The following is a 16,158-nucleotide window of genomic DNA, read 5'->3' on the forward strand; positions in this document are numbered from 1 at the left end:
TGCGCATCCAGTAGTTCCAGTCCTTGAACTGAGTTATTTATTAGTTGATTCACATGATCAGGCAAAAGGGGACTTCATGGGGAACATAAAATTCCCTTCAGCAATGAACAAGAATACTGAACTGTAGTTGTTGCATTAGGAAGTAGCCAGAGATGAATTCCTACTCCAGAAAATATAGCACCAATATCAGGTCAAAATTACTTCTTCTACTACAGCTTCCAGTTGATACTGGGGGTGTTTTCAGGGAACTTAGTGGGGCTGCAGAGTCAGAAACTCCCTGGCTCTAGATCTACTTAAGGAATTACACCTGCAATCCTGTGCATATTTACCTGGGGCTAAAAACCATTGAATTCAACAGGACTTATATCGGATGAAAGATGCATAGAACTGGGTTACATGGCAATGTTTGCTGGGAAGTCTTTCATTATTTTATGCTTGCTGATCTTTTAAAAAAGAACCCTCTAATGATTTCATACAGTCACACAGATTAATATCATGTTTGGATTACGTTACTACCAAAGAATGTAAAATCCTGTATTAATGACTTACCCAGTGTTCTGTTGAGTGAACTACTAATGTTTATAGAAATATTATGTTTTCTTCCTGTTTCAATATTTGCCTTGCGTTTAGTCACAAGGTGCTTGTCGCAGAATTTGAACATCCTGGTGAAGACCAAGGCAGCTGAAGGTAGACAGGAAGGGACCTGGTTGTAGGGAAGCAGCAGAAGCACAGTCACAATGACATTTCAGCCAGGGAAATATGGAGGGCAGAGGCACTGACATCTCTACCACTGGATCCAGTTCTTCAACACTGGGGTCTCTGAAAGCTTGCTTTAAAAACAAATGTGGGCAACCTGTGGCCCACATGCAGCCCATCAGTGTGGTCTGCACTGATGTCGAAGCTGCAATCACAGAATCCATCCCCCCCCCAGCTGCCATCATTTTTTTCTGCCTCTGCTGAATTTCCCTGCAAATCATCCTCCCCCCCAAGCCCACTCCTCAGCTGTTCGGAGGATGAGGGAAATGCAGTTTTCTTGGGGAGGATGGTGAGTGGTAATGACCCTTCCTGGTGGCTGTCCTTCCCATGTAAAGCAACTGGCAGGCCTGGGGGAGTGACGTTTTCTTAGGGAGGTTGAAATGCAACAAGGGAATGGTCCTTCTTGCATGCCATTCCCCCATGAAAATATTAGGTAGAGATTAGCAGAGGGGTGGTTAACTCACCCCGCCCCATGTGCTAGTCCTCCCCCTGAAGCGCTCTGTGTGTGTGTGTGTGTGTGTGTGTGTGTGAGAAAGAGAGAGAGGGATGGAGGGAGGGAGAGTATGCCTATGTGTGAGTGGAACACCAGCCCTTGCCCCACCCACCATCTGGCCAGGCCCCATCCTCCACTGTCCACACCCACCAGCATGTGGCCCCTGACCCACCACATGTAGCCCTTTGGGGCAAAAAAGTTGTCCACCTGTGCTTTAAAACAAGGAAGCGGTGACACACAGGACACTGAGGTCAGTATCAAATGCAAGCTTTTGTAACACATAGACACACAGAATACGCACAATGCTGAATATATACAGATGTAAGACAGAAACAAACATACTTGCAGTACAAAAGGGTTTTATTGGCATGACAGGTGAAATTCCAGAAGAACATTTAATGTAACTGCTGACTTTACCTTTACAAACTCTCTTGCAAAAATGTTGGTGTCATAGCACTGTCAGAACATGTGCTAAGTAATTCACCAGGTGGCCATGAAGCCTTTTCTTAGGGAAACTGTGTCTATGCATTTTATAAGGGTGTCATATCAAGACAGAGTCTTAGAAGAGAAGGTGGAGACCTGTATCAACTGAGCCCACCATGAATACTGAAGGGGTACAATCTATAAGGGAAAAGGATGTGGAAAGGGGGAGAGAATCTTCCCCCGCCCCGCTGCCAGTGAATACCAGTTAAACATTATTTCAGACAGAATACACAAGAAGGTAAATCATATGTGTCCCTCCCTCCCCCAAGTTATTGCTACTGCTTTGTCTGCTGATAACTACTATGTGTTAATCTAGTGCTGCCCTTTATGAGAAAAAGATATTTCACTGTAAAATGCCCTAAATCCTAGTGTGTCAAAAATAAGAAAGTGGGGGAGTTTTTTTTAATAGCATATACAATAATTTATATAATTGTAAGTGTTCTCTTTCTCATGATCCCAACCCCACAAAGGTATGGACAAATAACCACAGATTGCTTATTATGATGGCTTTGGGTTTTTTTGTTTTTACCAGAGAAGCAAAATCTGCACAAATCATAATTCATATAGGCATTGGAATGCGAAATCAAAGCAACAAAAGAGCTTAAGAGAGACAAGAAATAAACCAAACTACCCAATAATATGGGCAATTGAAATATTTAATGCAGTTTATAACTGAATGTAACTGGGCAGTATTCCCAACTCCTCCCATTATTGCCACATTCCATTCACTTTTTAGAAAGTGAACATAGGTTTGTTTTTTTGCCTTGAAAACACATGTATATTAGCTTCAAGCCAGAACTGTACAGAATTATGCAACCCAATGTATGAAATATAACACAGGAAACTCAGCATATAACTATATAACTTTATCACCCCAATCCAGTGATCCTATTCTGCAGGCAATAGGGATGTTACACACATAGAACAGCATTGTCACATGAGCAACACTCTGCAGGATCCCACAATACACAGGAAATAAAAGCAGATCCACTGCTTAGTTTTCCACATGCAGAAATCCACGAAGGATCCTGCCACATGGGAATCCCATACTAACACAGTAGAACTGCAGCTTTGTCTCTGAATGTGTAAGGTGATGCAAATGCAGAAATGGCCACACTGGCAATACAGTATGGATAGCTAGACAGTCCTTCCAAATTGGCTATCTGCATCTTAATTCAGTGGAGAATATACATCTCCACTGAAATATATCACACACAGTACTAGCTCTTTTGTACACAGATATCTCTGGATCAAGTCCAATATATTTTATTTATTTATTTATTTATTCGCGCGCGTGCGCGCGCGCGCACACACACACACACACACTTTCTGTGGTGATACCCCTGAATATAATTAAACGATAAAACATTTTCAAATTAGAAAATCATTTATGAAGCTATCACTTTCCACTTCTAAAGTTCAATTCAATATAATCTAATATTTTCATTATAAACAGCTTATTTACATAAAAATTAAACTGTGGTCCCATAGATACATTATATAACTGAAAAAAAATCTTAAAATTATTTACACTTGTGAATGAATTTGTTCTCCAAGATAACTGAGTATCCAAATACTGAAGGGGAAGGTGGATGGTAGATGGATATATTTATTCACATTTTTCAAGTTGTATTTTTTTGTGCATGTTCCAAATTTCTTCTTTCGAGTCATTAACTGCCTCTATTTGCCTTGTATTGCTGCTGCTGCTTCGTTTAGTGTTCTGGGAAGACTGGCTGACTTTATTTCTGGGCACAGGAAGAAAAGATTTCACTCTTGAAACACCACTCTTGACAGACTCAGTTTTTGATTTACTGTTGCTGCATTCCACAGTTTGACTGCTGCTGAGAGGACAGATTCCAGGATTTTCATCCTGTTAACAGAATAGCATTATATAGCATAAATGCATTCACACTTGACAGAAGCAAAGAAAGGAAAACTGCCTGCGATCAACAGCCCAGAGTTTACACAAAGCTTCTGTTGCCAGCTGTGAAATGAAGTGAGTGAAATGAGTATTTTACTTTGACTATAGCAGATAATGGGAAGCCCTGCTTTGTGGTATGCAGGTGATGTCTCTGGATTTCACCATTTGCCTTTCTCCGATAGTGTGCAAGGCAATCTATGTATGTTTGCTTTGAAGTAAATCCCACTGTGTTCCATAGGGTTTGCTCCCTAGTGTGTGTATGATTGCTATCTTCAGAATGTAAGAAGAACATCAGACCAACAGTTCATCTAGTCTAGCATCCTGTTCCCCACAGTGGCCAACCGGATACCTCTGGGAAGCCCACACGCAGGACAGGAAGGTATGTTGTTGCTCCCCACCAGGCATACTGCCTTTGAACCTGGAGGTTGTATCTAGCCATCATGACTAGTAGCTGCTGATAAGACTTACTTTCCACAAAATGTGTCTGACACCCTTTTAAGATTTTTGTTTTACTTCAGGTGTCTCTGGTTGTCCAAGAAAAGGGGCAAGTACAATACAGGCAAAACTACACATTTAAAAACACACACAATATGGCAGTCCTATGTCAAGTTCCCTCCCTTCTCTCTCCATAAATTAATGTGTGTTTTGGTATCATGTCCCCACTGCTGCTGACAGCAGCAATGCTGTGTGAGGAGGGAAAGGAACACGAATGACAACAAGAGATGAGTCAAGCTGAGCTATATATCATGGATTGAGCTACATATTATGGCAGCAGCCCTATTTGTAATATGTGGTCCCACCCTTAGAGTTGTACCTAGGTTTATTAGCATGTTGATTATTTATTCCAGTTTATATCATACCCTATTCTGAGGGCTCAGTATTAATTTTATGTAACTGAAATTGTGTAGAAATTGTATGAATTTATGTTCAACAATGAAACCAAATTGATTACAACAAAATATTTCTTTTTCATAACAAATCATCTACATTTCAAAAAACTCAACCCACATCCTTTGTTCTTCCCTTTCCCATCTTACAGAACAAATACCACCACTGTACTTATGACAACATTCCATGAATTCCCACTCCAAATTTGCTATGTTACTTGAAGCCACACAAACTAATCTTCCCCTGCCCTGAAAAAGCAAACATTTTGCATATTAAATAGATTTCAGTGCAAATTATTGCAGTAGATTATTTTCCTTCAGGTCTACAGGTGCGTTGTTAAAAGTGATCTATGGTTCTATGACTCAAAATAGCATGGTTGTAGTGTCTGCGGGATATTTTTGGATGAAAAGAGAAGAGCGATGGCTACAGAGTGCAGCTGCCTGCATGCCTTTTTAGACCAAAATTGGTTCCATCCCCCACCATATCTGGAAGTCCAGCAATGATAATGATCATGTATTTATTTCTATTTTAAATATCTGTCTTGTTTTCCCTGCTTTTTCCATCTTGTGATTATAGAAACTACATTGAGCAGCAAGCTGGAAGCACCCCAGGGATAACTGGGTACAGCCATCTGCTTTCTGCCTTTTTCACTCTTTCAAAGCTAGCTTGCTGCTTTCTAATTTGGATATACAAACCTGCTAATATATGCATGACCTTCACAGGGGGGGCTGAAAGCTGGTAAATACTGCTGGAATTTCTGTGGGATGGGGCACAATTCTCAACAAGGTAAAAACATCTGTCTTCTTTAAAAAAAATGGTCAATGCCTAAAGCTTCAGGTGTGTACAGAGGAGACACAACGCACATCTCACCAAATTTCTCATGTTGTTTATATCACTGTTGTTTTCTCTTTAGAACAATTTTTATCTAAATCAGTAAAAAGCTCAACTGTAGTAGCAAGCAACGACTGCCAAAATGTATACAATTATCATAAAGCACACTGCAATGAGTTTTTAAAAATAAATAAATAATAAAAGCAGGAAGGCTACTTGGTACACAACACACCCCACTTATCCTGTACACTGTTGTTGTCACTTAGAGCATATAATTGAGATGTGCTGGCAATTATATGGCAATGAGGAAAATGATTAAGGGTGCAAACCTATGCATGTTTAGACAGAAAAAAGTCCTACAACTCCCAGCACTGCTGGCTGGGGAATGCTGGGAGTTGTAGGACTTTTTATTCTGTCTAAACGTGCATAGGATTACACCTTAAGTTACTGCATTAATCTCTTGTAGTTTTCACAAAACAATGCCGAGAAATATAATTGTTACTAGTTATTTGCCCCTTCCCCAATCTGAGTTTCAAAGGCGAGAAATAAAAAATATTTAACTAGGGGTAGGCTGGGACTATGTGTGTAGCAAGCTTCAACTTTCTGCGTGTTGTGGAAGTACGTTCATATTTTTGATATTTCCATCAGTGACTGAGTGAATGAGCACGATCCAGTCATCTACACATACACACTGCAGATTTCTGTAACATACATGCTTGTTTCTCCCTGTTCTGCTGAAAGACTTCTCCTCGGGGCTAAACTAGCAGGAGATCTCCTGTAGGATTTTTAACACTTAACAGCAGCAACAGGGGAGGCCCCAAATCAGGCAGAAGCACTGGAACTAGTGAAGGAGGCTTAACCCTTTCCTCCCGTGCTATTTTCTGAGGGACCAGGGGCTGGCCCAAGACATTTTGCTGCCCGAGGCAAGGGATAAGATGGTGCCCCCTTCGCTGTCCGTGTACAGATGCTGACTGGTTCGCAGTTGAATTGTACTTCAAAAATTGGGATAGCATCTTCCAACGTACCTGAGGCAGCAGGCTAGTTTTAGGGGTCCAGGACAGGTTGTGTGGCACACACTGCTCTGTCCTCCAACAGAGGGGAACAGCTGGGGAATGCTGGGAGCTGTAGCACAGTTTTCTGTCTCAACATGCACAGGATTGCACCCTAACTGACTGCTATTTGCTGGCCAGGAGAAAACATCCCTGTATCCACATGGGCCCTACACAAGATGCCAGTGTCTTCAAACGGGCCCAGTTTGAGACTATCTTTGTATCAATCTCCAGTCCCTCTGCTGATCTTTCTGGTAACTTCCCTCAATGCTACTTCACATGTGTAGAAGGCAATGGTCTCAAAGGGAGAGTAAAAAGCCTTTCAGCAGCTTAGCAGTTCTAATTGACACCTCCAACCCACCCTCCTCCTCTGTTCTATTTTAGTCAGCCACTTCCTCAGTGTTTTCTAGTTTCCATGGCAACTGCAGCCATCTGGAGAGTTTGCTGTATCTGGACCTCCTAATTTATGGCTGAAGCCAAATCTATCCTAGCGCTGGCTAGTCTAAGTTACTCAATTGGTTTTCCTCAGAGTGCCCCCTTTTTTTTCTATCCACAAACCTATTCTTTGGGAATCTTCTAGGGCAGGTGGCTCATTTCAAATGCTTTCACAGAGACAAAGTCCTTCTGAATATTATATCACTTACACAGGCAGGTCACTAATAGGTATAGGATAATAAGTAGTTTCCTGGGTGGTGGTAGCTTGGCCACAATTACCCATATTCTGGTAACCTCCTGTTTAGACAACTGAAATATGCTGTACATGGGACTGCCTTTATAATGATTTGGAAATAGTTGCGTGGATCACAACAAACTGTGGCAAATTCTGAAAGAGATGGGGGTACCAGACCACCTTACCTGTCTCCTGAGAAACCTGTACGAGGGTCAAGAAGCAACAGTAAGAACCAGACATGGAACAACCGATTGGTTCAAAATTGGGAAAGGAATATGACAAGGCTGCATATTGTCGCCCTGCTTATTTAACTTATATGCAGAGTACATCATGAGAAACGCCGGGTTGGATGAATCACAGGTCAGAATTAAGATTGCCGGGAGAATTATCAACAACCTCAGATACGCAGACGATACCACCCTAATGGCAGAAAGTGAAGAGGATCTAAAGAGCCTCTTGTTGAGGGTGAAAGAGGAGAGTGCAAAAGCTGGTTTGAAACTCAACATTAAAAAAAACAAAGATCATGGCAACTGGCCCCATCAGTTCCTGGCATATGGAAGGGGAAGAAATGGAAGCAGTGACAAATTTTATTTTCTTGGGCTCCAAGATCACCGCAGACGGTGACTGTAGCCATGAAATTAAAAGACGCTTGCTCCTTGGGAGGAAAGCTATGGCAAAGCTAGACAGCATAGTAAGAAGCAGAGACATCACCTTGCTGACAAAGGTCCGTCTAATCAAAGCTATGGTTTTCCCAGTAGTAACGTATGGCTGTGAGAGAGCTGGACTATAAGGAAGGCTGAGCGCCGAAGAATTGATGTGTTCAAACTGTGGTGCTGGAGAATACTCTTACGAGTCTCCTGGACTGCAAGGAGGTCAAATCAGTCAATCCTAAAGGAAATCAACCCTGAGTGCTCATTGGAAGGACAGATGCTGAAGCTCAAATATTTTGGCCACCTAATGCGAAGAGAAAAGTGACTGGAAAAGACCCTGATGCTGGGAAAGACTGAAGACAAAAGGAGAAGGGGATGGCAGAGGATGAGATGGCTAGATAGCATCATTGATGCAATGAATATGGACTTGAGCACGCTCCGGGAAAGAGAGGAGGACAGGAAGGGCTGTCATGCTATGGTCCATGAGGTCGCGAAGAGTCGGACACGACTGAACGACTGAACAACAACAATTAGTCCAGAACAGGGCTACCAGATTATTACGTAGCATTTTGACCACAATACGGTTGTGCTTTTCAGTTGCACTGGCTCCCAGTCCATTTCCAGCTCCAATTTAAATTACCTTTAAATACCTAAATGGCTGAAAAACCACCTACCCACATCTTAGGTTCTTCTTCAGATGCCATGCTCCAAGTGCTTCCACCAAATGAGATGAAGCGAATGAGGGAGAGAACCTTTTTGGTGGTGGCAGCCCAGTTATGAAACAGCCTTCCCAGCAAGGCTTACCTGGCACCAAAAAGACCATGAAGGTAGCACTATGCCTTTTTTATTTGCTCTAGGCTTTTAAATAACTTATTTTTTAGACTGGGTCTCTCAGTTTAAAATAATTGTTTTTAACTGTGTCTTTAATTTTAATAGCTTTTGTTATTTTATGTTGCATTTTAGTGATGCGTTTGTGTGCTGCTCAGAGAAGGGCAACAGGCTAATAATCAGAATAAAAACACAATAAGAAATAAAAATACATAAAATGTAAGTAAGAAGAATTTACAGATTAAAAACACACACAGTCATTTCACTACTTTCACTGCAGTTGATGTGGTATAGTCCAGGCATAGCCCCAACACCCCAGTGAGAAGTAGGCCTCTACTGCCCATGGTGACTTGTATGCCTCTAGCCTGTATCTATAATAACACTATACACTCCCCTTTTGTTCTGCCTGGCCCTGGCATTCAGGGCCAAAACAGACATTACTTTAAAACTAGGGACTATGTCTTTTTAAAAAAAACATTTGTAATCTAGTGTAAGTCCATGGGGGTAATAAAAGCTCCCCAGCTCCCATGCTAGGACCCAATCCCCTAACCTATTCTAGAATAAAAATGAAAAAGATATAGCTGCTAGACACAGATTTAAAACAATGTCTGTTTTGGGCCTAAAGGAATTACCCCAATGGTAATCCTGGTACTGTCACCTGACTAGAAGAAAATCTTCCAGTAGGTCATCTCCCATAAGGTCAGACTCCTACAGGCTGGTTGGGCACACTATCCTCACTGAACCCCTTCTTTGCCTCTATATGTGTTGTCAGATGTTTACGTGGAAGAAACTCAGTACCTCATGCATGTTATCTGAGTACTGATAAACTGGGAAACCACCTAGGGACATAGGAAGCTACCTTATACTGACTTAGACCTTTCATCCATCAAGCCCAGTATTGTTGACACTGACTGGCAGTGGCATTCCAGGGTTTCAGGCAGGAGTTTTTCCAGTCCTACCTGGAGATGCTGGGAGTTGAACTTGGGAGCTTCTGCATGCAAAGCAGATGTTCTACCACTGAGCCACAGCCCTTCCCCAGATTTGTAATGTATAATAGGCAAGATTGCATGAACTTTTGGATGTTTTTTTTTTTAAATGTGTGTTTTTGAATCCTTACCACTTCTCTTTCTGCACTGTAGTAGAATAACATTTGAATACTTAATTGGAAATAGCACTCTGTGGTGAATCTGCAGCAAGGAATTAATTGAATTTGCTGGAGGCATCTCAGAACTTCTCTCCTTCACAGCACTTTTGTATGAATCAATAAACAAGAGATGTTAAAATTCTGTGCACATTTGGAAGTTTAGAAATGACAGATGTAGTAGGTTGTAAAACTGATTTCAAGATCTGTGTAAAAACGACCAGAAAGTTCAGGAAAAATAAAAATCCTAATAGAAATGCAAAGGAAAGGCAAAATTTTGGCGCTACACAATTGTCAAATAATACACATCTCCTAATGTTTTATTTCAGAGTCAAATCTCTTAAGATCCCTCCACAACAATCAATGGTCCATATGATCATTTTTCTTTCTCTCTCCCTCACCCATATACCTGATGCATGCTCTCCCTCTCTGACAGGAACTTCTCTCTTGTCTCTGACTTCCTCTGGCCTATCTCTGTCTCCACTTGTCTCTCATGCACATGTCTCCCTGGTCCATCTCAAAGCCTTCTCTGTTGCTCTCTCTCTTCCCTCTTGAACCATGCACTGTTCGTGGTGAGGCTTCTCTGCTACAAGGATGAGGCAAAATAAAGAGCCTCAACACTCATGCACTGATCATGTTCGGAATGTCCAGAACAGCCTTAACTCTTTCAGATATAATAAACAACTCTATATGGATGATTTGAATACAGATAGGCATCCCTCTATTACATGGCACAGTAACTTGTCACATACCTGCTGTGATGCTGATGTATTTGCATTAATGATGTTTGCTGAAAACACAGGATCTTTCTGAGAAGTACTGATCATCATCATCAGCTCATCCTTTGAATCTACAATCTAGATAAGATTTGGTGGGGAAGGATGGGAGGGAAAGGTCAGTGTTGGAAATAATAATATTTTAAAGCAGGAATGGTCACTAACAGCAGATGGATACAGAGAGAAGTGGAAGAGAAAACTTAGTAACCTATACAAAAATTAGTACATTTTTGCCTCCACTGTGAATTCACAAATGGATGACATAACATTAAAAGTGGAACTATTAAAAACAACAAGACTCTAATCATAATCCAATGATTCAAACATCTTTAATCTACTCTGGTAAACCGCTAAACCTCTGTAATTTACTCTGTAAACTGAGCTGTCTGAGCTGAAAAGAGTGATTCTAAGCAGCAGTCTATACAACATGGTCCTCGTCAAAGGCTACTGGATACTGCTTCTGCCAGGCAGCTGCATACCATAGCCAAGAGTGTCCACAAGACGTTCACCATACATTCTATGGAAAGTTTCCACATGGTAGCACCTTTCTATATGATGAGTTACCCTATATGATATAGTTGTCACACAGCAAAGACAGCATGCACAGTTGTGTTTCCAGAATGCAGTGTGTAGTCAAGACCCAAGTCTAATATAAGATCTGTTATTATTAATAAATATAATTATTAATTATAAGTACTATATTTATATTTATGGCAGCCAGTGTGGTGCAGTGGTTAGAATGTTGGACTGGGACTGGGGAGACCCAGCTTCAAGCCCCCACTCAGCCATGAAGCTTATTGGGTGACTATGGGCCAGTCACTGACTTTCAGCGTAACCTACCTTACAAGGTTGTTGTGAAGATAAAATGGAGTGGAAGAGGATTATGTATGCTGCCTTGGGCTCCTTGGAGGAAAAGGCAGGAAATAAATGTAACAAATGAATAAATTAAATAAATAAAATGTGCATGGTGCTTTACAGAATAACAATGAAATTTAGAAGGATGGAAGAGGAAGGCAATAGAGGGATGGATAAGGAGGGCAAAGGTAATAAGCGAAGAATATGCTTTCAGTTCAGTTATATGAAATCAAGCTTAGTTTTGGTAGGTGATGAGATCCAAGTGACTGTGCCAAAGGCTTCATGGAAAATGTAGGTTTTGAGTAGAGACTGAAGAAGAGAGAGGCAACATGATGTAGGTGTTTTAAAAGAGAGTTTCAGGCATAAAGAGCAGCATGAGAAAGGGAGGAGTCATTTAAGGAAACAGGGGACTTTGGGCAGCTGAGAGTGGGAAGAGCAATCAGTCAAGGCTCTGGATATAAGGGTGGAGAGATATGAGGGTGCAAGACTATGGAGGGCTTTGAAAGTTAAGGATAAGGAGTTTGTGCTGGATCCCAGGCAGGAAGCCAGTGTAGGATTTAAGGAGTGGTTTCATGTGGTCTGAACAACAAAACTTTGGTGGCAAGTTCTGGATAGAGAATAGAGGGCTAATGTCAGACAACTGAAGGAAAGAGAAGAGAAAGTCACAGTTGTCAAAGCAGGAGTTTTCGCTGACAGGACAGAAAGGAAGGGCTGTATTTTCACGATGTTACACAGGGAGAAATGACATGACTTGTTGGCAGACCGAATATGGGAGCAAACAGATGGAAGAATCAAATATATGCCTAATCAACAAGGTGGATGGTGATGTTGTCAATAAATATGAGGAGATAAAAGGCTGGAATGAAGGATGAGGAATTTGGTCTTAGATAATTTGGTCCTGAGTTTGAAAACATGATGGTACATATAAGCAGAAATATCATATAGGCAGTTGGAAATTCAAGACTGGATGTGAGGGCAGGGGAGGTTCTGGGGTAAAGAGGTAGAATGAGGTGTCATCAGTACCAAGGTGGCACTGAAAACCATGGGATTTTATGGCAGGACCCAGGAGTGAGGGCCAAGATTATATCACCAAGGGACCCCATTCAATGGGGGAAAGTGGAGGAAGAGCTTCTCCTTCTGGAAATGTTGAATATGAGATTAGTCAGGTAAGAAGAGAGTCAGTTGAGGACAGAACCAGGGGTGATCAACTGTATTCAGAGAGATCAAGGAAGATAAGGATAGGGTAGAGACCTCTGAATTTGGCAGCAATGAGATTATCAGTGATTTTGGTGAGGGGTAGTTTCAGTAGAAAGCAGAGGGCACAAACCAGATCATAGAAAGTCAAGACAGGAGTTGGAGGAGAGAAAGTTGGGAAAGTGGAAGTAAGTGGTAAGCTCCAGGAGTTTGGATATAATGGTCAGAGCAGAAAATGATGGCATTTAGAAAGGTAGATGGGCCATTTCTTGAGAATGGGAGAAAATGGTGATGTGTTGAATACAGCATGGAAGAAACTAGAGAAAAACATGGGTTGATTATATTGTGGGGAGGAGTAGAGAGCATTTACCTTGCTTATGTCAGATTCTGATTTGCTTAAACAAATACTTTGAAGCTCCTGTACAAGGTCTACCTCATCATCAGAACCAAGGGATAGTCTCTGCTCCAGGTTTAACACACTTAGCGGATCATCTTCTAGATTTCTTGGAAAGCAAAATGAAACAAACACTCATTTATCCTAGAAGTGCATAATTAAAGGATGGCAGTATATAAGATGGAGCCTGAGAAAAGACAATTGCTTTCTTGCAGTTTAAAGGTTAATTAAACCACTCATACAATTAATATTCAGTCCAGACCTATTCTGAATTGACCTCAAACCTCTCAATTTTAAGACCTTACTTTTAAAGAACAAGTTTCTATGAATGAGTTCACATATGCAACACCAAGTGATGGCAGCCATTAGAGATCAAACATTGCAGACAGACCTTTCACATTAGCCCGCATAAATCCAAACAACATTTTTCAAGAGGGGCATTTCACACATTTACTGTTGAGGCATCAAATGATGTGCATGTGTTAAAGTTTTATTCAAACCTGCAAATCCTTTGAAGAACTAAACTAACTGGACTTGAAAATTATTCAAAGTATCAATGCCTTTAGCTATTTTCTCAATAGCATCTGGCCGATGAATGCAGACTATGCACACAGACAAAGTTCACAGAATTTCTGGAAACTACCACAGTGATTTCCATTCAGGAAGTCCATTCCATAGACTAAAATAGGTGGAGAGTCCTTCCTGTGAACTATTCAAACTAGAGGGGAGGGGGGATTTCTGCCCTTTATGAGCCAGGAAAAGAGTCTCATGGAATGTTCCTGGACTGTCACTGAATGCATGTTGCTTTCAACTACTTCAACAGTTTAGTAAAACTTTCCAATACTATGACAACTGGCAGCAAAAAGCCTGAATTTCTTCAACTCTGGTTGTGCTTTGTGGCATTTCGGCCACTTATGGAATCATGGTGTGGTGTTTGCAAACTGCAAATGGAAATATATTTTGGCTATAGCATCTGGCCACAATACTATATGGTAAACATTACTGTGCTCCAGCTATCCCATTTGCGATTCTGGAGGGACAGCATTGCTCACCTCACCACATGGCTGGGTGATTGGTACCATGTGGTAATTTGATGTGGCCACCAAGCAAACAATTTTCTGAAACCTTCCTGAAAAGAGGCCACAAGTAAGCCATATAAGAATGCAAAATTCACCAGTCCCTGCTGCCCCAAATGTAACTTACGTTTTTGTTAGAGAGGCCATTTTGTTGCCATTTCCTTGCAATATGTTCTTTGATTTGACACCTTAACAAGAGAAAAGATGGGAAACATTGACACACATACACTTAGTAGGAGCATCACTGAAGCCCATTCTATCTGCATTGTAACATGGTTCTGTGGATGCCCTGGAAACTGGCATCCACAGAACATGGCGCATGTTTACTGGTTTGTGCACACAGTTGGGAAAAAGTTCAGAAATGAAAGGGCCTTGATTGGGCTTTTAAATGGGTAAAGGACTGGATATCTGAATTAAACAGAGTTTTCAGATCCTTTCTGCAGCTCCTACAAGGTCTTTTCGTCCCCAGTGCTTTCCACCTGTTACCTTCTGCATTTTCTTCTTTTTTACTCCAGGACTGGGCTGATGAGTGGCCTGACTTCTTACGAGGACTTGTGCTCACTTTTCTCCACGCAATGCTTTCCCCTCTTTTCTTGGGGCAATTCTTGTAGTTTGATACCATGGAGAGAGGGAAGTTTCCTCCTTTAAAATCAGCGATGTACTGATCCAACTCTGAAACATTTAAAACAAAAAAAGCTGTCCTTGGCCGGATCTACATGGCAATGAATGTGAAGCACTTTCATGTTTAATGTGGATTTTAATGAAATCAGGAGCACACAAAGCAAAAAATGTGGAGTAAACATAACCTTAAAACCCACTTTTCACAGGTCAAACTGCACTCTAATCCGCCTTACTTTGCGGTTGAATGGGCGGAGTCCTGCTAGTAGAAGTGCACGTCGTCAACCCCATAGGTGCTGCTCAGCCAATGAGAGGCTTGCTCCCCGCCCTCTCCATGCTCCACTGCTCAGGGAAGCTTAATGGAAGAGATGAGTAATGTTGGATAGTTTACCCCACACATCTCCCCCTCACATCCACCGACTGTGAAGCAGCAGTATTGAAGCCCAGAGACAGAATGATAGGCAGGCAGAGAGGAGGCGCCTTGGTCCTGCATGGAGGGAAAGGACTGGAATTGCCTTCTTCTGCTAGCACTCTGGAGTCAGTAGCTGCTGCTTCCATTTTCCTTACTGGAACTAAGCCTCCTCCTCCTCACCACAAACATACAGGAAAATCACACACGCAGGGGACTATTCTGAAGTGGAGATATGAATGAATCAGAGGCTGCTATCTGTGAATGGGAAAAGCAAACCGCTGCATTACTCTGAAGGGGCGACCCAGACTGATTCCATAACTGGGGAGGCTAATTCCTAGATCTGTCCATGCTCCCTTGCTGTACGGCCTCCCTTTTTCCTTCCTGTCTGTGTATTCCCTAGTTGTAGATGTATCACACAACTGTGAAGTTGCAAGTGTATTGCCACTGCGAAATAGTGACTGGCCGCCCTTTCTCCTCCCTCCTCTGTGTATTCTTCATGGTGCACTACATATAACCTGGCTACTCTGCTATTGTGAATGAAACAGGGCTACTGATAAATGGGAAAAGGAGGCTACTTACTTTGAAAGCAGTCCTACTGCAAATGGGGAAAAAGAGGGAACGCTGGGGGGTGGGGAGCAGCTCCACCTCTTGACCACCTCACTACCCCGTCACAGCCACATCACAGAGACACACCCAGGATTTAATGAGGAGGGACTAAACATACTGCAGGGGAACTGCCTGGGAGCTTTAAGTAAAAAATACGGAGTAAAAGGACTTTCAGAAAATGTGGCTTTTCAAGAGGGATGCAGCTGATTAGCCGCAGATTGGCCATATCCCTAACAACTTAAAGCCACAGCAGCATCAGAGAAATCCTCCCATGTAGACGGGACCCTGATAATCCAGCTCTGTATAGCTTTGTCTAGAAGAGTTTTAGCAAAATGCTTTTACCCATAGTTTCTTTCAGAGCTGTGAGTTTTACTATAGTCCCAGAGATTAACCAAAAGGTCATACAGAAGATTGTGAGAGAACTTTTGAGAATTGAATGAATTTATGGGCAGTGCAATAAGCAGGAAATTGGCTCCAACAATGGGCTGCCTGATTGCCCCAGCAGAAATAAATTGGG

General features: G+C 41.8%; 1 protein-coding gene across 1 annotated transcript in view; it reads right to left on the minus strand.

Moving 5' to 3' along the window:
- Positions 1-1,589: 1,589 nt before the first annotated feature.
- The window catches only part of CTTNBP2 (cortactin binding protein 2), a 125,698-nt gene continuing 111,129 nt past the window's right edge, over positions 1,590-16,158 (minus strand). The window contains exons 19-23 of the mRNA XM_084810823.1: positions 14,492-14,677; positions 14,133-14,193; positions 12,906-13,038; positions 10,463-10,567; positions 1,590-3,602 (exon numbers count right to left, since the gene is read on the minus strand). Coding sequence (XP_084666949.1) covers positions 3,342-3,602; positions 10,463-10,567; positions 12,906-13,038; positions 14,133-14,193; positions 14,492-14,677 — 746 coding nt within the window. The 3' untranslated portion in view covers positions 1,590-3,341. The remainder of the gene's footprint in view (positions 3,603-10,462; positions 10,568-12,905; positions 13,039-14,132; positions 14,194-14,491; positions 14,678-16,158) is intronic.

Source organism: Heloderma suspectum, chromosome 7 (genome assembly GCF_057233095.1).
Source record: "Heloderma suspectum isolate Gila_16-S chromosome 7, 16-S_ref, whole genome shotgun sequence".
Lineage (NCBI taxonomy): Eukaryota > Metazoa > Chordata > Lepidosauria > Squamata > Helodermatidae > Heloderma > Heloderma suspectum.